This window comes from Scyliorhinus torazame, chromosome 11 (assembly GCF_047496885.1).
Source record: "Scyliorhinus torazame isolate Kashiwa2021f chromosome 11, sScyTor2.1, whole genome shotgun sequence".
NCBI lineage: Eukaryota > Metazoa > Chordata > Chondrichthyes > Carcharhiniformes > Scyliorhinidae > Scyliorhinus > Scyliorhinus torazame.
This window is the reverse complement of record NC_092717.1, coordinates 219,207,935-219,230,062: the sequence shown is the minus strand read 5'-3', so window position 1 is coordinate 219,230,062 and position 22,128 is coordinate 219,207,935. Positions and strand designations below refer to the sequence as shown.

The window sequence follows — 22,128 nt, the reverse complement described above, 5'->3', positions numbered from 1 at the left end:
GCCCAACACCAAAACCAGATTACTGCTAACAGTCTGTCTCCCAACACCAAAACCAGATTACTGCTAACAGTCTGTCTGTCCAAAACCAGATTACTGCTAACAGTCTGTCTGTCCAACACCAAAACCAGATTACTGCTAACAGTCTGTCTGTCCAACACCAAACCAGATTACTGCTAACAGTCTGTCTCCCAACCCCAAAACCAGATTACTGCTACAGTCTGTCCCCCAACCCCAAAACCAGATTACGGCGAACAGTCTGTCTCCCAACACCAAAACCAGATTACTGCTAACAGTCTGTCTGTCCAACACCAAAACCAGATTACTGCTAACAGACTGTCTGCCCAACACCAAAACCAGATTACTGCTAACAGTCTGTCTCCCAACACCAAAACCAGATTACTGCTAACAGACAGTCTATCCAACACCAAAACCAGATTACTGCGAACAGTCTGTCCAACACCAAACCAGATTACTGCTAACAGTCGGACTGTCCAACACCAAAACCAGATTAATGCTAACAGACTGTCTGCCCAACACCAAAACCAGATTACTGCTAACAGTCTGTCTCCCAACACCAAAACCAGATTACTGCTAACAGACTGTCTGCCCAACAACAAAACCAGATTACTGCTAACAGTCTGTCTCCCAACACCAAAACCAGATTACTGCGAACAGTCTGTCTGTCCAACACCAAAACCAGATTACTGCTAACAGTCGGTCTGTCCAATACCAAAACCAGATTACTGCTAACAGTCTCTCTCCCAACACCAAAACCAGATTACTGCTAACAGTCTGTCTGTCCAACACCAAAACCAGATTAATGCTAACAGACTGTCTGCCCAACACCAAAACCAGATTACTGCTAACATTATGTCTCCCAACACCAAAACCAGATTACTGCGAACAGTCTGTCCAACACCAAACCAGATTACTGCTAACAGTCGGACTGTCCAACACCAAAACCAGATTAATGCTAACAGACTGTCTGCCCAACACCAAAACCAGATTACTGCTAACAGTCTGTCTCCCAACACCAAAACCAGATTACTGCTAACAGTCTGTCTGTCCAAAACCAGATCACTGCTAACAGTCTGTCTGTCCAACACCAAAACCAGATTACTGCTAACAGACTGTCTGCCCAACAACAAAACCAGATTACTGCTAACAGTCTGTCTCCCAACACCAAAACCAGATTACTGCTAACAGTCTGTCTGTCCAACACCAAACCAGATTACTGCTAACAGTCTGTCTCCCCAACACCAAACCAGATTACTGCTAACAGTCGGTCTGTCCAACACCAAAACCAGATTACTGCTAACAGACTGTCTGCCCAACACCAAAACCAGATTACTGCTAACAGTCTGTCTCCCAACACCAAAACCAGATTACTGCTAACAGTCTGTCTCCCCCACACCAAACCAGATTACTGCTAACAGTCTGTCTGTCCAACACCAAAACCAGATTACTGCTAACAGTCGGTCTGTCCAACACCAAAACCAGGTTACTGCTAACAGTCGGTCTGTCCAACACCAAACCAGATTACGCTAACAGTCTGTCTGTCCAACACCAAAACCAGGTTACTGCTAACAGTCTGTCTGTCCAACACCAAACCAGATTACTGCTAACAGTCGGTCTGTCCAACACCAAGACCAGATTACTGCTAACAGCCTGTCTCTCCAACACCAAAACTAGAATACTGCTAACAGTCGGCCTGTCCAACACCAAACCAGATTACTGCTAACATTATGTCTGTCCAACACCAAACCAGATTACTGCTAACAGTCTGTCTGTCCAACACCAAACCAGATTACTGCTAACAGTCTGTCTCCCAACCCCAAAACCAGATTACGGCGACAGTCTGTCCCCCAACCCCAAACCAGATTACTGCGAACAGTCTGTCTCCCAACACCAAACCAGATTACTGCTAACAGCCTGTCTCCCAACACCAAACCAGATTACTGCGAACAGTCTGTCTCCCAACACCAAAACCAGATCACTGCTAACATTATGTCTCCCAACACCAAAACCAGATTACTGCTAACAATCTGTCTCCCAACACCAAACCAGATTACTGCGAACAGTCTGTCTCCCAACACCAAACCAGATTACTGCTAACAGTCTGTCTCCCAACACCAAACCAGATTACGGCTAACAGTCTGTCTCCCAACACCAGAACCAGATTACTGCTAACAGTCTGTCTCCCAACACCAAACCAGATTACTGCTAACAGTCTGTCTCCCAACACCAAAACCAGATTACTGCTAACAGTCTGTCTCCCAACACCAAAACCAGATTACTGCTAACATTATGTCTCCCAACACCAAAACCAGATTACTGCTAACAATCTGTCTCCCAACCCCAAACCAGATTACTGCTAACAGTCTGTCTCCCAACACCAAAACCAGATTACTGCTAACAATCTGTCTCCCAACCCCAAAACCAGATTACTGCTAACAGTCTGTCTCCCAACACCAAACCAGATTACTGCGAACAGTCTGTCTCCCAACACCAGAACCAGATTACTGCTAACAGTCTGTCTCCCAACACCAAACCAGATTACTGCGAACAGTCTGTCTCCCAACACCAGAACCAGATTACTGCGAACAGTCTGTCTCCCAACAACAAACCAGATTACTGCTAACAGTCTGTCTGTCCAACACCAAAACCAGATTACTGCTAACAGTCTGTCTGTCCAACACCAGAACCAGATTACTGCTAACAGTCTGTCTCCCAACACCAAAACCAGATTACTGCTAACAGTCTCTCTCCCAACACCAGAACCAGATTACTGCTAACAGTCTCTCTGTCAGTCCAACACCAGAACCAGATTACTGCGAACAGTCTGTCTCCCAACACCAAAACCAGATTACTGCTAACAGTCTGTCTCCCAACACCAAAACCAGATTACTGCTAACAGTCGGTCTGTCCAACACCAAAACCAGATTACTGCTAACAGTCTGTCTATCCAACACCAGAACCAGATTACTGCTAACAGTCTGTCTGTCAGTCCAACACCAAAACCAGATTACTGTCTGTCTCCCAACATCAAAATCCTCAGTGTTCAGGGATTTACAGGTTACATTACGGGATTATGGGTATCGCGTGGAGTGGATCGGTGCAGTCTCGATGGGCCGAATGGCCTCCACCTGCACTGTCGGGATTCTATGTGGATGCAGATTATAAAACAAAGTATCTCATAAAGGCTCATGAGGAGATCGTACTGTAATCATTGTGTTATTCGGCACAGTAACAACCCAAATTCTCTGGTGTGATTTATGTTTAAAGACGGCCACTTGCAGTGTTCAGATAATTCATTCTTCAAAACAAATCTAATAATACTAACAGTGGTGTTATGATATTCAGACATGCACATAATGAGATACCAACAGGCAGCTAATGAACACAGAGAACAGGACATAACCAATCAGCAGGCAGAACACTTGGGGGTGGTTTCCCACTATAAAAGGCACGAGGCACTCACACTCCGCCTCCTTCCACTGGTGACATCTACAGTGTGAGTCACGGTGTACATATCATATAACTCCTACAGCACGTGGCTAAGAGCTAGTCTGGTTCAGTCAGACAGATTAATCGCACTAGGTTAGCAGAGAGGTGAACTCACAGAGGATTGAGCTAACTGTGTGACATGTTCAATAAATCATACTGAACTAACTTCAAGGTGTGGAGTATCTCTCAGGTAAAGCTGCATCCAGTTGCAGCCCGTGTTATCTTACTGTGCTCAACACGACAAGTGGATTGTAAATTCACAGAAGTTATTCTTGGGTTTACATTGAAGTTATTAAATTATTGGATAGGTTTTGGTTATTGTATCTGAGATAAGACATACTGGCTGGGAGCAAGTGTCAGTCAAACTGACAGATCGATTTCTTTTCAAAGCTGGTCTGAGAGTTGTGGTGGTTTTACTGTGAGGCTCTGCAGTGCTAGGCTCTTGGATATCTTGCTGATTCCCCCCCTCCCCCACCCCCTTCCCTCCACCCTGAGAGACAGCAGCACCTTTGTCCAGAGCAATGTAACTCCCCTTGAGTTGTCATTTTTGATTAACCGGTTCCAGCCATTCTCGCAGCATCGCGGAGAATAAATATTTAACTGTACGTGTGAGACTGTAACAAATCCAGCAGTGGTTGAAAATGCAAGAGCGCCCAGTATAGAAGACGATGTAGAACGCTTGCACCAGAAGCCCGAATAAATAATCCAGCAACCAGTGTAAATTCTTCATGACCAGGTGATCGCGTCCTGGCGGAGAATCCCACATTCCCTTTAATGTTGTTTCAGCGGTGTGTGATTAAGACAGGTGGCGTGGAGAATTGCAACATGGCAACAGTGACTTCGATTCAGCAACGCACCGTCATTCGTGTCACCATCTTGCTGCCCTGTGTCCTGCCCGTGACAATTATGGGAGCCACAGTGGTTAGCACTGCTGCCTCACAGCACCAGGGACCCGGGTTTAATTAAGGCCTCGGGTGACTGTTTGTGTGGAGTTTGCACCTTCTCCCCGTGCCTGTGTGGGTTTCCTCCTGGTGCTTCGGATTTCCCCCACAGTCCGAAGAAGTGCAGGTTATGTGGAGTGGCTGCTGAATTGTCCCCTAAGAGTCCAAAGATGCACCGGTTAAGTGGGTTTACGGGCATAAGATCGGGGAGTGGGCCGAGGTAGGGTGCTCTTTTGGTGCAGACTCAAAGGGCTGAATGGCGTCCTTCTGCACTGCAGGAATTCTGTTAACCATGGGCGGGCAAACCCTGTTACTAAGATGGAATCCTGTGCCCTTCCTATCAGTGGCCCATGTGTGTGCAGCCCAGATCCATTCTAAGGGGCTCAGTTAGCCACCAAGTACCTCAGTGAATTGACACCAGGGGCGAAATTCTCCGTTATCGGCGGAAAGTCCGCCGATCGGCGCCAAAAACGGCGCAAATCCCACTTGCGTCACGTCATAAAAATGGGACGATAGTCTCCGGCCCGAAATGGGCTAGCAGCGACGTAACGGGATCCGCGCTTGCGCAGTGGTTCACGCCGTGCAGCGTCATATGCGCTGCACGGTGTGACAGCTCGTAAGGCCGCGCAGCTCCCCCCCACCCGACCGGAACACCCGACCGCAACACCCGACTGGATGGCTGGCCGTCGCTCAGCCCCGAGGTTCGAGTCCCGCGATGTGGAGGCGCTACTGGACGCGGTGGAGCAGAGGAGGGACGCCCTGTATCCCGGGCACGGCCGCAGAGTTGCCCCACGCCACAGCCGGCGTCTGTGGAGGGAAGTGGCAGAGGCCGTCACCGCTGTGGCCCTGACACCACGGACAGGCACCCAGTGCCACAAGAAGGTGAACGACCTCGTCAGAGCAGGCAGGGTGAGCCTCCCCATATCCCCCCCTCCCCATATCCCCCCTCCCCCATATCCCCCCTCCCCCATATCCCCCCTCCCCATATCACCCCTTCCCCCATATCCCCCCTTCCCCCATATCCCCCCTCCCCATATCCCCCCTTCCCCATATCCCCCCTTCCCCCATATCCCCCCTCCCCCATATCCCCCCTCCCCCATATCCCCCCTCCCCCATATCCCCCTCCCCATATCCCCCCTCCCCCATATCCCCCTCCCCCATATCCCCCCTCCCCCATATCCCCCAGATCCCCCCTCCCCCATATCCCCCCTCCCCATATCCCCCCCTCCCCCATATCCCCCTCCCCCATATCCCCCCTCCTCCATATCCCCCCTCCCCATATCCCCCCTCCCCCATATCCCCCATATCCCCCCTCCCCCATATCCCCCATATCCCCCCTCCCCCATATCCCCAAGTGAATCCAGCCCTAACCTTAACCTCTGCAATGCACGCGCAACCGATGGCGTGCATTCATATACCTGCCTAACACTGTTGCCTTTTACCCCTGCCACCACCGACCCCCCCCCTCCCCCACAGGAGAAGCGCGCACACAACAATAGGGAGCATGTGAGGACTGGAGGAGGGCCCGCTGATGAGAGGCCACTGACCGTACACGAGGAAAGGGCCCTGGAACTGGCTGGCGGACCTGAGGACCGGGAGGTTGCTGATGCAGAGGTCGGGGGCCCACCAGCAAGTGAGCCACCGACAGCCCGTCCCCATATCCCCCCTCCCCTATATCCCCCTCCCCCGTATCACCTGATCACTGCCTGATGTCTAACCATGCATGCTTCATTGTGTATCGCAGGACCAAACGTCCAGGCACCCATCCCCGCAGAAGCACACCGCCCGCAGGATGCCCCTTGGAGACCACAGGAGACGGAGAGACCCGCATCCTCCAGCATGCGACGCCCGCAGGATGCCCCTCGGAGAGCACGGGAGACGGAGAGACCCGGACCCTCCAGCATGCGACGCCCGCAGGATGCCCCTAGGAGACCACGGGAGACGGAGAGACCCGCACACTCCAGCATGCGACGCCCGCAGGATGCCCCTCGGAGACCACGGGAGACGGAGAGACCCGGACCCTCCAGCATGCGACGCCCGCAGGATGCCCCTAGGAGACCACGGGAGACGGAGAGACCCGGACCCTCCAGCATGCGACGCCCGCAGGATGCCCCTCGCACACCACGGGAGACGGAGAGACCCGGACCCTCCAGCATGCGACTCCCGCAGGATGCCCCTAGGAGACCATGGGAGACGGAGAGACCCGGACCCTCCAGCATGCGACGCCCGCAGGATGCCCCTCGCACATCACGGGAGACAGAGAGACCTGGAGCAACAGGGAGACGACACCCCCGTCACGTGCGGGAGCGACCACCCAGCGATGAGGGTGGCAGCCACAGGCCCCCGTCACATCCGAGCCAGGACACCACTACCCAGGACACCACTACCCAGGACACCACTACCCAGGACACCACTACCCAGGACACCACTACCCAGGACACCCCTACCCGGGACACCACTACCCAGGACACCCCTACCCGGGACAGCACTACCCAGGACACCCCTACCCGGGAAGACGAAATACCGGACAGTGACTCGGAGTGGATGGGTGGAGACGAACCCCCACCCCAAAGTGCCATGGAGTCAGAGTGGGACGAAGAGCACGACACAACACCACTGCTGTCACCAACACCCTCCACCATCGCAGAAACACTCACCACGGTTGGGCACTTTAGTGATGAGGCGTCTGGTACACTCACTGGTGCGCACAACACAGCCGTCCCGGTACAGCAGGTGGAGGTAGGAGCAGCAGAGGGACCGGGCGGTCGGAGGGCAGCCCAGGCCAAGCGAACATCTGCCGCCCAGATGGATCCCGGGCTCCTGCAGTTACCACACCCACACATAGATCCGATGCAACCACCGACCCGGAGACGAGCGAAGAGGGTGACGGGCGGCTTGCGGCGGCTGCGGTTGCAGGTGGAGGAGTCCACCCGCGTCCAGGAGCTGGGAGTGGTCCCGGTCATGCGTGCCACCCAGGCTGACACCGCACGGGTGGCGTCCGCGGTGGAGGCAATGGTTGCGACGGTGTCAGACATGGGGAACGGTTTGCGAGGCCTGGGGCCTTCCGTGCAGGCGGCGTCTGTGGCCCAGGAAATGGCTGCCCTCTCACAGGAGGCCATGAGCCAGTGCCAGCGCCAGATGGCAGAGGCGCTCAACGCCATAGCCCAGTCTCTGCAGGCCATGGCCCAGTCTCAGCAGGCCATGGCCCAGTCTCTGCAGGCCATGGCCCAGTCTCAGCAGGCCATCGCTGAGGGCATTGGCGCCAGTGGCCATGTGCGAGCCGGCGTCGCACTGTCACAGACAGGGTTGGCCAACACCCTGGGCTCCATGGCTGCAATCCTGCAGACCCCTGTCGATACCAGCACGGGCCTCCAGGACTGGCAGCGCCAGATGTCGGGGGGGCGTCGGATGGCCAGTCCGTTCGCATCCCCCACCCAGGTAGAGGCCTGGGGGCCATCGGGCACCCCGAGGGAGGAGGAGGTGGTGTGGTCCGTCCCGGCTCCCTCTGTAGGGGAGGTCCCGGTACACTGCGACACCTCGGACTCCCCCCCTTCCGTCACAGGTGCATCGGGTGGGCAACGGCCAGGACAGGCTGGCAGCTCGCCATCCCAGTCGCCCGGGCCGCAGCCTGGCCCATCTAGGCCAGGACGCCCCAGGAAACGGCCGCCAAAGGGATCCAGTGTCAGAGGGCAGGAATCACAGGAGTCCACCTCCAGTTCTGCTGTACCGTCTGGGGAACCACGAAGACGTAGTCAAAGGGCCCGTAAGGCCAAACAATTAGACACTGAGTAAGTTGGCACGGGTGCAGGGCACAGATGAGTTTTAGGGGCTAGGGCACGTGCAGGAACTCCTTTGGTTATTAAAGTCAATGTTACACCTACCGAAGCTGCCTTTGTGCTCTGTCCAAAGTGTGCGGGCGTGTCATGTACGTTGAGCGCAAGTGTGTGTGTGAGGGGTGGTCTTACCTCAGCCCCAGGTGAGTCTGCCCCCTTCCCCCTGGGCCGCCATCAACATCCCCCGGGCAGAGGACGGGACCGTGCGCTGCAGTGTCACAGCCGCATGCAGGGATGGTCCGGGTGGATGGTGGTACTGTGGCCATGGGTCAGACATAGTCCAACGATGTAGAGCCAGGAGCTCATCGCAGGGCGGGTTGTCATCATCCTCCATGGCCTGCGATAGACACGCGTCCACCCGCAACTGTGTGAGCCCGGCCCGTTGTGCCGCCGGTGGATTGGCAATGGGGGGGGGGGGGGGGGGGGGGGGTGGTGGTGGTGTGCATGCGGGTGGGGTGGGTGGGGTTGGGGAGGGGGGTGAGGGTGCTGGGTGGGTGGATGGGTGGGGGGTGTGGGTGGTCGGCTGTTGCCATGGTGTGCGGTCTGTGGCCATACTACCCGATTCCCACGCCCATCTAGTCAGTGAAGCGGGCGTCTATCAGTCTGTCCCGTGCCCGCTGGGCCAGCCGGTAACGGTGGACAGCCACCCGCCTGTGTCTACCCCGTCTGCCCTGACCATTGCCCCCATCCCCCTCATCTGGGGAGGACTGTGCCTCTTCCTGCTGCTCCTCCACTCCGCCCTCCTCTGTCTGCGGCACATCGCCCCTCTGCTGGGCTATGTTGTGCAGGACGCAGCACACCACAATGATGCGGCCGACCCTATCTGACCGATACTGGAGGGCGCCCCCAGAGAGGTCCAGGCACCTGAAACGCATCTTCAGCACGCCAAAGCACCTCTCGATCACTCCCCTTGTCGCTACATGGGCATCATTGTAGCGGTTCTCCGCCTCATTGCGTGGCCTCCGTATAGGCGGCATCAGCCACGATCGCAATGGGTAGCCCCTGTCGCCCAGCAACCAGCCCCTCAGCCGGGGATGGTGTCCCTCGTACATGCCGGGGATGGATGACCGCGACAACACGAATGAGTCGTGTACACTGCCTGGGTGACGGGCGCAGATGTGCAGGATCATCATGCGGTGGTCGCAGACCACCTGTACGTTCATCGAATAGGTCCCCTTCCTATTAGTGAACACGGCCCTGTTATCTGCAGGTGGCCGCACGGCGACGTGCATCCCATCGATCGCGCCCTGGACCATGGGGAACCCGGCCACGGCAGAGAAGCCCACGGCCCGGGCATCTTGGCTGGCCCGGTCCACGGGGAAGTGGATGTAGTGGTGCGCCATGGCATAAAGGGCATCTGTCACTGCCCGAATGCACCGGTGCACCGATGTCTGCGATATGCCGGACAGGTCCCCACTCGGTGCCTGGAATGACCCCATTGCATAAAAGTTCGTGGCCACCGTAACCTTGACGGACACGGGGAGAGGGTGTCCCCCGCCAGTGCCACGCGGTGACAGGTGTGCCAGCAGGTGGCAGATGTGTGCCACGATTTCCCGGCTCATCCGGAGTCTCCTCCTGCATTCCCGGTCCGTGAGGTCCTGGTATGACTGCCGGGGCCGGTACACACGGGGTGCCCTCGGGTGCCTCCGTTGCCGTGGGGCCGCGACGTCCTCCTCCCCCTCCTCGTCCTGTCGGTCAGGTGTCCCTCCAGCCTGGGCGGCTGCCGCCTGCCCCTCTGCGGCAGCCTGCGCCGCCTCTCTGGCACGCTCCTCCTCCTCCTCCTCCTCCTCCTCCTCCCCCTCATCCAGGGCAACATAGACATGAGCGGCTGCCACCACGGCGGCCAACATCGCTGGATGATCTGAAAACATGACGGCCTGGTGGGGGGGAGGGGAACGACGACATGTCATCATTGCCCATATCCCCTCCTCCCCCCAGCCAGGTGGCATGGACCGCATGGGTCCAACTGTTGGAGGCTGGCACCTGGCCAGGTGGACCAACTCATTTGCCCTCCCATCACCCTCCTCGGCACGGACCCCCTCCCCAACCTCCACCCCAGCACGGACCCCCTCCCCAACCTCCACCCCAGCACGGACCCCCCCCAACCCCCAACCTCCACCCCAGCACGGACCCCCCCCCAACCCCCAACCTCCACCCCGGCACGGACCCCCCCAACCCCCAACCTCCACCCCAGCACGGACCCCCTCCCCAACCTCCACCCCAGCACGGACCCCCCCCAACCCCCAACCTCCACCCCAGCACGGACCCCCCCAACCCCCAACCTCCACCCCGGCACGGACCCCCCCAACCCCCAACCTCCACCCCGGCACGGACCCCCCCCAACCTCCACCCCGGCACGGACCCCCCCCCAATCCCCAACCTCCACCCCAGCACGGACCCCCTCCCCAACCTCCACCCCAGCACGGACCCCCCCCCAACCCCCAACCTCCACCCCAGCACGGACCCCCCCCCCAACCCCCAACCTCCACCCCGGCACGGACCCCCCCCAACCCCCAACCTCCACCCCGGCACGGACCCCCCCCAACCCCCAACCTCCACCCCAGCACGGACCCCCCCAACCCCCAACCTCCACCCCGGCACGGACCCCCCCCCCAACCCCCAACCTCCACCCCGGCACGGACCCCCCCCCCAACCCCCAACCTCCACCCCGGCACGGACCCCCTCCCGGCACTCCCCCGGAGCCCAGCCTACTCTAACCACCCCCCCCCCGCCGCACACACACACACACAAGCCGAGACACACCTCTCCTCACGCAATCAGTCTGCGGCCACGCCATTTCCTGCCCAGAGCCAACCCCCCAGGCCGTCACTCACCTCCTCGCTGGTCGGCGTGAACCTGGAGCACCGGGTCACGCCGATGAAAAGGAGGCTTGATTCACGTCGACGTGAACGGTCATCACGTCGACGGGACTTCGGCCCATCCGGGAGGGAGAATATCGGCAGGCCGAAAATCGGCTGCCTTGCGCAGACCCGTGACATTCTCCGCGGCAACGGCGCCATTAACGCCCCGCCGACTTTTCTCCCTTCGGAGACTTCGGCGGGGACGGGATTCACGGCGGCCAACGGCCATTCTCCGACCCTCTGGGGGGTCGGAGAATGACGCCCCAGGTGACAGAACAAACCCGCCATGCCAGAACAACCATAACGCCCTGGAATTGGGATGCTCCCTGTTGTGTATGAGTGAAAATACTGCAGATGCTGTAAAACTGAAATAAAAACTGAAAATGCTGGGAATACCCGAGCAGGTGCAGCCGTATCTGCGGAGTGATGCAGAGGTGACGCTTCGGGTCGACCACCTTTCACCTGTTTTAATTTCCATCATTCTTGATGAGAGCAGATTAGTTATTGTGAGAGTTGGAAAATGCCGAGGTTATTCCTTGTTCGGCGTGCGTGTGTGTACTTGTCCTCACCGCCAGGAGGCATTATCTGCGGCCAGTTGTACAGAATCAGTGGGAATCTGAGTGAAATAAAAAGCTGTAAAATAGCCGGCACTTTCATCAGATTGGAAGATTGAAAGATAAACCATTATACTGACTCTAATTGAAATACTAAAAGGCCAATCTCACCTGCTCTCAAGGTGCCCAGCATCTTGTGCGGGGAGTAATGGTTATTTGACAACTATTTTGTAGAAGCCTGTTGACTGAACAGAAAACCAGCTGCCTGTTAGCCTTATATATTTGCTGGGATTTATCGGTATAAAATTAGATTTAACCATCTGCAGGAGCAGCATTCTGTCAGCGTCCTCATTCGAACGGCCTGTTAACGTGTAGTGCCATCTACAGGCAAAGGGAAGATGCTACATGGAGAGCCACATTGTGTCCCCTTGGTTCACCTGTGGTTCTATCTTTTGTATTTCAGCTTGTGACTGCAATGTGAATGGCTCCTTCGATGAGGCATGTGAGCACCAGACTGGCCATTGCCACTGCAAATCCAATGTGCTGGGGCGCAAGTGTGACCAGTGTTTGGTATGTATTCATGGTTCCTGGCAACCTTTTAAAGAGTCAGTCTCGGTCCACTCAAGAGGCTCATACAAAGGTCTTTAATAAGACAGAACTTTGGTTATAAAGGTCAGCAAAGTACTTCCTGTATATTTGTAATGTCATAGCGTCTAAGCAATTAGTCGGAAGCGACAAGCTTCATGCTGAGTGATCTCGAAATGTTACAGGGCGGCACATTGCGCGTTTAAAGGCACGGGCAAGCCTGAACGCAGGATAATATCTTTATTGCTGAAATAAAAGCCCGGCATCTAAACCTTTATACCACAATAAGGGAAGTTCACGTTCCACTTTGCAACCTGCAGTTACAGCTGAGCCATCCTTAACACTGCCCTGAGGTTTGCAATGTTTTTTAATTTTAAATTCTAATCATGGAACTGATCGGGGACATTTTGACTTTCCGTCAGACATGGTTGTGGAAGTCTTTTTTATTCAGGTATTCAAATACAGAAAAAAAACAATAGATTCCTCCGAGGGATAACCTTGTGTAACCTTGGGCGCGATTCCCCGGAAAGATGCCCTCTCTGTGTCTTCGCATGAAAAGCTCTCCCACAAGCGCCGGGATAGGGTCCAGACTGACCAGCGGAGGGGTGCCGGACATAAGAATCTTCACCTCCTTCGAGGAGCGCGCCCTGGGGGTGATTGAGGTGGCCCAGGACAGAGCGGTCCCCAAGAGCCAGCCACCCATCCTGGGACGATCCACGAAGAGGCCGAGGATGTCTGATTGCACCAGGACGTAGCTGTTGTGCACACTCCCCTGGAAGTGTGCAGACACATGCATTATCTTCATGTGCTCACACACAAGCTGGATATTCAGGGAGTGGAACTCCTTCCTCTTAATGTAGGGCACTCCCAGATGACCCCAAACACCCGCACATAACTTCACCTGGACCTGGCGCTGATCCCCTCCCTGTAGCGCTCACCCACCCTCCGGCCATGGACATGTCCCCAGTGCTGGGGTCCATCCACTGGGTGATTGGATCCCGGCTGCTCCGTGTGTGGTGCTGCCTCCCGCAGTGTTCGAGCACAGTGTCCAGGCATCGCTGTCTGATTGGGATGCTGGGCAATGACTCCCACATGCTACATGACCCGCCCACCCATGGGAATCCACTTGGGCTGTGTGAAGCGCTCACTTAACTACTATTGCCAATTCAGCGATAGCCTTCAGCCGCACGGCCAGAGGCCTCAGCAGTCGTGGGGGTTATGGGTGGCCGATGGGGCAGATGGGCAGGGACACGGATCCTGCACGCTCTCGTCCATCCCACCGCCGGGGAACCCACCACGGAGGGTCACCTTCAGCATGACCAGAAAATTCCGCTGGTGGCAACTGCTGGTAAATCCGGCTTGATGGCTTCAGTCTTTACAACAATAGATAAGTACTTGAAACAAAGGTCGATATGGGACCACTGGGAGAGAGGAGTAATGAGATGTGTTTTAAATTGATAACATTAGCGCCGGCACAGTTGGTGGAATGGATTCCTTGTGCGGTAATATTCTGTGGTTTTGTGGACATTATTCATTGGGCTATCAGTGTGTGCTAGTTAATGTACATATCACGCATGTTGTTCATGTTTATTATCATTTCCCGCAAATCAGCTTGGTTAGAATAGAGGGAAGCAGTGTACGTTACAGCAATGTGCCAAAGAAAAATACTTCTTATTTTGTGTTGATTCACTTGGATTTCTCAGAGTCCATTTTTAAAACATTTTCTCCGCAATCTGTGCCGTCCAAAATAGAACATGAAAATTACTGAAAAAATGTGCTTTTACATCAATTCAAATGGAAAGTAGCTTTAATGATCTTTACTGGGGGGGGGGGGGGGGGGAGTGCCAGCCTGCCTGATGCTTGCAATTTTAAGCCCGCTGATTCATTTGCTTGAACAGCACATATTTCTTGAGTGAATTGTTCAATTTGCTTTGGCCTCTATGCTGATGCTGAACTAACGCTTTTACTGTGCCTAACAGCATGGGTATTTTGGCTTGAGCACTGGACTGGGCTGCCTTCCCTGTAACTGCAGCCAATTGGGCTCAATCTCTGAGGACTGCAGCGATGATGGGCAGTGTCACTGTGTGCCAGGGGTGAGCGGAGAGAAGTGCGATCACTGCACGCACGGTTTTTATGGATTCCAGGATGGTGGCTGCACACGTGAGTACACCTTGAAAATGATACTTTGTCAACGCCCTTTTCAGTCGCAACTGCGTAATTTCATTTTAAAAGAAAGTAGGCTGCAGCGAGCGCTGAGGTTATATCGATGTAACAGTATAGAGTATAAAACTCCAATTCCCCCCCCCATAGTTATCAGGCACTCTGTACTCTCTGTCTGCAACATAGGGCAGCTTCTCACATAAAGAGCAGCCAAGTAATTGAAAGCCAATTGATCTAATTTTCTTGGCTCTTTTTTTCAATTTTGTCCCTTTCTCCTCTGTTGCCGGAGTACAATTCGCCTGCACCTGCTTCCACTCTCATCTCTCGCAGAAGCCTCCAATTTTATTTAATGTGTGAGCCTGGTGTCCGTTAGATTGTTCCACTCTACAGCCCATCAGAGATGAGGCCAATCTTGTCCCCACTTGACACACACACACACACGCACAAGAGCTTTCAAACAAGGTTGCAGGCAAGTGATCAGGAGCTGGTACACTGGCTGACTTCCTTTTTGCACCGGGGGCATTGAGGCCCGAGGTAACACAACACAGGCTGCGGTTTCGTGCTGGTCTTGGCTCAGTTGGTGGCAGTCTCCCGTCTGAGACAGAAGGTGGTGGGTTGAAAGGACTGCAGGACCTGGCGCACAGAAATCAAGGCTGACAGGGCGACACGGTGGCGCAGTGGTTAGCCTCACGCCGCCGAGGCCCCGGGCCATTGTCCATGTGGAGTTTGATCATTCTTCCTGTGTTTGCGTGGGTCCCACCCCCACACCCCAAAAAGATGTGCAGCGTAGGTGGATTGGCCACGCTAAATTGCCCCTGAATTGGAAAAAAGAATAATTGGGTACTCTAAATTTCTATTTAAAAAAAGAAATCAAGACTGACACTCCAGTGCAGTACAGCGGGAGTGCTGCACTGGCAGAGGTGCTGGGCGGGATTCTCCATTTGGTTCTCCTGCTGGAGCTGAATTGCACCAGTTTTACGATCCCCTTGTGGTCGCAAAGTGAGATGCACTTCAGTGTTCCACATGCAAACTCAGGCCGCCATCTTGAGTATGTGGCACGATAGAGGTCCTGTGGGCTGGCCACCCTCCCACCGCACGGCAAATCGCCCCCCCCCCCACTCCCCGGACTGACTGGGTGCACAATCCTCAGTACGGAGGTGACCCTCCTCCCCCAGGGACCCGTGTAAAATTGGGGGCCCCGAGGGACTTCTGTAATATGGAGACCCCCAGGGACCCCTGTAATAGGGTGACCCTGCAAGGACTTTTGTAATAGGGGGATCCCCTGCAAAAAGGAATCCCCTCCACAGACCCCTCCCACACACACACAGATCACCCCCCAAATAGGACCCCACCCTCAGAAAAGGGACCATATCGGAAGCTAGAGAGCAGTCCCGACAGGGGCAGTGGGAAGCATTATAGCTGTAATACTTACCTTGCATCTCCACGTGCCCATTCATCAAAGGAGAGCAGCTGTGCCTGTGTCTGGTTCCCACCGAATCACTGTCTGTAAGCTTTACGTAAAAAATGTCTGCAACTTTGACCCATTCATACCCTTTCACGATTCAATGGCCTAAATGGTGAAACCCAAATATTTGTAAACATTGACCACATCAAACAGAGGTAAGTGCGGTGAAATCACACACTTGAGTGATTGGAATGCACTTAGTGCTTGGAATGACCGGCATCAATCGTGATTTCTCCCCCAACACCCGATTATCCCTCCCATTGGTGAACGGGTCCCTTGACTTAGAATCTTGCCCGCTGTCTTTCAGATGAGGCGGTAAGCTTTCTGCCCTCTCGGGTGAATATTAAGAGACCCCCGGCACTATTTTGAAGAATAATGTGGCAGTTATTCCAGTCCCCTGGCCAATTTATGTCTGATGTCGCAAAAACGTCTAGTTGTTCTCACTTTGCTGCTTGTGAGAGCTTGCTTTGCACCAACCGGTTGCTGTTTTCTTTTATAAATTTAGAGTACCCAATTATTTTTTTCTCCAATTAAGGGGCAATTTAGTGTGGCCAATCCACCTAACCTGCACATCTTTGCGTTGTGGGGGTGGAACCCACGCAGACACGGGGAGAATGTGCAAACTCCACACAGACAGTGATCAGGGGCTGGGATTCGAACCTGGGTCCTCAGTGCCGCTCTCCACTGCACCACATGCCGCCGGTTGCTGTTTTTACTACATCACAGCAGCGATTTCACTACAGTACTACTTCATAGGCTGTAAAGTGCTTTGAGACATCTGGTGGTCATGAAAGTTGCTATATAAATGCAAGTCATTTAAAGTACCCAATTATTTTTTTTTCTCCAATTAAGGGGCAATTTAGCTTGGCCATTCCACCTACCCTGCACACCTTTGGGTTGTGGTGGTGAGACCCACGCAGACTTGGGGAGAATGTGCAAACTCCACATGAACAGTGACCCGATGCCGGGATCGAACCCGGGTCCTCGGCGCTGTGAGGCAGCAGTGCTAACCACTGCTTCTCCGTGCCGCCCCAAATGCAAGTATTTCTTGCTTCGGATTTATCCTCGATAGCTCCAAATCCTGGATGGTCCACTGCAACTTCAGCCAGTGTCTTTTGCCCTTCGCTCCATCAGATGAGCCTGGTTAATTTTCCTCTAACAGGCAACCCTGAAACGAGCTGCACAGTATTATTGTACAAATGCTTAGGATGTTCTTATCAAATCGCTCTATATTAGCAGAGGCATTAAATCATTTAAATTAAGCTGGTTAATATCTTTACAAATGAAGACACTAATACCGTGTTACAATATCGGACAGAAAAATTCAATAAGCTCACATTAAACTTTCATGTAATAATATTGCTCAGCATAATTTATGGACTAATGGTGCTGAATATCTTTGCATTGGGTAGTGTTATTCCCCAGAAAATAAGTGGACACACAGAATTTGGTGCTGAATGTTGAAGCGTAATGTGTCGAATGAATCTTTTTGACAAATGCAGAGTAGAATGACACTCTGCTACATGATCTCCTTGTGTTTTTGCTGCAGCTTGCGACTGTGCCCACACTCGGGACAATTGTGCAAAGGACTCTGGCCAGTGTATCTGCCCACCACACACCGAGGGGGCTAAATGTGAACGCTGTGAGGCCAACTACTGGGGTCATGATCCTGAAAGTGGGTGCAAGGTATAACAAACAGCAGCAAGGCCTTGCTGTTCTTGTGATTCTCTTTTCAGAAGCACTATCTTTATAACCCTTTTGATCTTTGATAATAGCAATCAGTAGGTATTAGCAGTGATTATTTCCCTCAGGCATGAGTGAACGGCTAAATGAAATAGCCTGTTTAGAATTGGTTGTTGGTGCTGTACAACCTCTAAACTGCTCGGAATGAAGAAGCTGCTAATGATTGGAAACTAGATGGCACTTGTTACATTTTTACAATGGTTCCAGCTGCCTGCAATGCTTCTCTTTTACATTTATTCCTTGTTCCTGAATCGTACAAGAATCAAAATACCAGGGAAAATTTATACGATGACACAGTGGAGAATCTGTGCTCAAAGAGAACGAGGAATAGAGATAAGGGAAGATGCTGTCAGCCTGATCTCTGTGAGCATGAATCCCCACTTGGAGTGTGGAATTGTCAAATTAATGCTTATAGGATGTGGATAAAGAATGTGTGCGTTTCAGGCTTCCGCATCCTCTTCCTCCGCTTTGTTTTCCTTTTTAACAGCCCTAATGCTGGGGATTTGCTATATTGAATGGTATTGCCATGTTGAGCAAAGTTGTCATGCAATGCTAGTCCAGTGTAAAACGGCCATGATCTTGTGAGCATATTGCTGTTAATTAATGTGTACAAGGTACTGATGGGCAAACTGGTCAGACTGTGCGCCAAACAGAGATTTCACACAGTTGCCCTCCAAAACAGCAATTAGGGTCTTCCTTTACATCAGGGCCCCTGATTTTCCCCTTTAAAAGATCCGCCATTGAAACAGGCTAGTGCTTCTATCAACAGTAGGACTGGAATATCATTGATAATCGGACAGTAAGACTGCCACCATCATTTTGAGAGCATTAGCACCTCGGATGCTGGTTAGATTTGGTTGAAATAGGCCCGAACAATTTCTTGGATTGATGTCCGTCAGACCTCATGAAACGTCATGCAATAGGCAAACAAAACCCATTAAATTACAAGATAGGACACTGCAAGTTGGTTACTTTTCTCATTAAAAATCCATCCACTGCGCAGTGCCCTGTTGTAATTATGGCAGGAAAAGTATGACTTGCATATTTATCCGTTAGAAAAAGTGAGGTAAAGTGGAAGGCGGCTTTGAATAATGGAAAATAAAGCCCATTGTCATAATCAGAATTGGATCAAAGGGCGACTGGCTGAAAACAAGCATTTTTGACCGGGAATTCTGCCAATGCCTTTTGTTATCAAATCAGCAACTTTTTAAAATTCAAAATATCATAGAATCATAGAATCCCTACAGTGTAGAAGGAGGCCATTCGGCCCATCAAGTCTGCACTGGCTCTTGAAAGCAGACCCTATTTAAGCCCCACACCTCCACCTTATCCCCGTAACCCAGCAACCCCACCTGACGTTTTGGACACTGAGGGCTCGATTCAACCAAATCGGAACAAAGTCCCGTAGTGAGCGCGTTTACCCAGGTATTTCCCAGCGCTCGCAGTGCCGAGAAACACCTGGCTGGACAATGCGACTCACGAGGCGGGATCTCCAGGCTTTTATCAGCCACGCTATGCCGCGGCGAGCTGCTTTTCCGGCGCAGTGTGGCCATTGGATCACGCCTGAAGGGCAATTTAGCATGGCCAATCCACCTAACCCGCACATCTTTGGTCTGTGGGAGGAGAGCGGAGCACCCGGAGGAAACCCAGGCAGACACTAGGAGAAAGCGCAAACTCCACACTGACAGTCACCCGAGGCCGGAATTGAACCCGCATCCCTGGAGCTGTGAGGCAGCAGTGCTAACCTCTGTGCCACTGTGCCGCCAAAACATTTCCAACAACTGAAGAATTCAGACCTGCATAAAAGATACAGAAGTACATTAAATAACATTGATCTTCGCCCACATATTAATTCTAAGCCTGTAGAACTGTGTCTCATGCAATAGTTTTCTGTGCCGCTTCAGCACAATTAATTACTGAGCTGTTCCCCTCCCACTCCCGATGCCAAATCAGAACGGACGACCACTAATGAGGATACGTTGAACGGGGAATTTTGTTTCAGGAAGGGTACCTTCCAGACATCAGGGACTTTGCTTAAATGAGGATCACTACAAGATCACAAAGCAGATGTGGATGAGGACAGCGCACTCTGATGCACTATCCAGGAGAACACATAGCTCCCTGATCACATCATCCAAATGGTTTCAATTTGATTCCAGAGATTTGTTGCCTCCATCGTCCTTTCGAGAAGTCCATTTTACTGATAGATCACTGGCCTTACATTAACACCACGGGATGCTACAGTATGTAAATTCAATATGAGTCTGTATGGCATACACTCCCAACATTACAACAATGTCAACGCTTCAAAAAGAACTTTATTGGCTGCAAAACACTTTGACCAGCCTAAGGTGTAAGAGGTGCCATATGAATGCAAGTTGTTTCCTTCTCTGGTATTTTAATACATGCGCTGATACATTTATTACCATAGCTCTGTTGAAGCAGTCTCATATGAATCATCTCATTTCAGAGCCTATCATATCGCAATCCTGCAGGCGGCACAGTGGTTAGCACTGCTGCCTCACGGCGCTGAGACCCAGGTTCAATCCCGGCCCCGAGTCACTGTCCGCATGGAGTTTGCACATTTTCCCGTGTCTGCACGGGTCTCACCCCCAAAACCCAAAGATGGATGGGGTAGGTGGATTGGCCACGCTAAATTGCCCCTTATTAGAAATTCTTTTTTTAAATATAAATTTAAAGTACCCAATTCATTTTTTTTCTAATTAAGGGCAATTTAGCTCGGCCAATCCGTCTACCCCGCCCCCCCCCCCCACACACACACAACCTTCTCCAATCAACAGAAAGGGGAGCGGTCCTTGTACAAAAGGTGATGCCACTGACAATGCACAAGACGTCACTCATGCTCAGTCATTCATCGACACAGATTCACTCAGGCTCTGGGAAATCATACATTGACTTTGATTCAAGTTATCTTGTGGCATTTGAAAGTATACAATTGAATTTTAATAAAATAAAGAAAAAGACCATAAATTAATTTATGCAAATTCTAAAGCAAGAATGTTAGAATATCAATTTCAGAAGCTATTGAGAAGATTGAAAATTCACGACAAAACCAAGTTAGCTTCAATTTGAGTCAAAACAATGACCATTGAGTCAGTGTAACCCAATGGAGGGCAGACTGTCTACTTTGCTAATAGTTTTAAAGCAAGAGCCACAGAAAATTCTTCCGGGCAGATCATGATCACACATTCGATACAAAATTCCACAGAGGTTTTTGTTAGCTGAAGCAAGTTTATAAAGAAGGTAAGATACTGAATTTTTAAAAGTCCTGCCAACATTAAGCAGGTCAGTCAGTACTTATGGTCACATGAGGGCAGCACGTTGGGGCAGTGGTTCGCACTGCTGTCTCACGGCACCGAGGTCCCAGGTTCGATCCCAGCTCTGGGTCACTGTCTGCGTGCAGTTTGGACCCTCTCCCCGTGTATGCGTGGGTTTTCGCCCCCACAACCCAAAGATGTGGATTGACCATACTAAATTACCTAATAATTGGAAAAAATGAATTGGATACTCTAAATTTATTTTTAACAAAGTGCTTATGGACACATGGGGGTAAATGTTCTGCCCCTGCCACTGCGGAAATCGTCGCAGGCAGGACGGAAAATTTCACCGACCACTGAAAGGTCCGTTGACTTGAGTGGGCATTTCATGTCTCGGGGTTGGTGCAGCCGGAAAACCCCGGCCATGATTTTCACTGCACAGAATAATCATGAAAAATGCAAGAATTGGCACCAATGTCTTTATCGCCATCCTCTCTCTATATCGCAATACCACGAAAGCCATGATCCTCGCCAGTGGAACAGCCGCAGACCCCTTCTCAGTGAAGATTGGGGTTAAGAAAAGGCTTTTCCATTGCTCCAACACTTTTCTCCATCTTCCTTGCTGAAATACGGCACCTCAACTCCAGCAAATTACTCAAAGGCGTAGCGATGATCTGCAGAATAGGTGGAAAAACGTTCAACCTAAAACCAAAATCACTCCGACTTCATGTCACAGAGCTTCGGAATGCAGATGACACTTGTGTGCGCCCTCACTCAGAATCTGGGTGTTGTCGATTCCTTCTCCAAAACACATGAGAAAATGGGCCTTTCATTAAACACTCATAAAACTAAGGTCCTCTTCCAACCAACTCCCACAGCAATACTCCTTCCCATATCGATTAAAATCAATGGTAAGATCTTGGAAAATGTGGATTATTTACTTAATTTGGGAGCCTCCTCTCGACGAAGACAAGACATGGACAACAAAATTCATCGTCTCCAATGTGTTTGCTCAGCCTTCGGCCAACTGAGGATTGAGAGCATCTGAGGACCAAGATCTCAAACCCGAAACTAAGGTCATGGTTTACCGGGCAGTTGTGATCCCCACACTCCGATGTGCTTCAGAGGCTTGGACAAGCTCCAGCAGGCAGCTCAAAGCTCTGGAGAAGTATCATCAGCAGTGTCCTTGCAAGATTCCTCA

The 22,128-nt window shown here is 52.3% G+C and overlaps 1 protein-coding gene across 1 annotated transcript in view; it reads left to right on the top strand.

Moving 5' to 3' along the window:
• Positions 1 to 22,128, top strand: part of lama1 (laminin, alpha 1) — a 470,787-nt gene that overhangs the window by 234,399 nt on the left and 214,260 nt on the right. Inside the window, exons 20-22 of the mRNA XM_072468337.1 lie at positions 12,160 to 12,266; positions 14,261 to 14,441; positions 17,456 to 17,592. Of these exons, the coding sequence (XP_072324438.1) occupies positions 12,160 to 12,266; positions 14,261 to 14,441; positions 17,456 to 17,592 (425 nt within the window). The remainder of the gene's footprint in view (positions 1 to 12,159; positions 12,267 to 14,260; positions 14,442 to 17,455; positions 17,593 to 22,128) is intronic.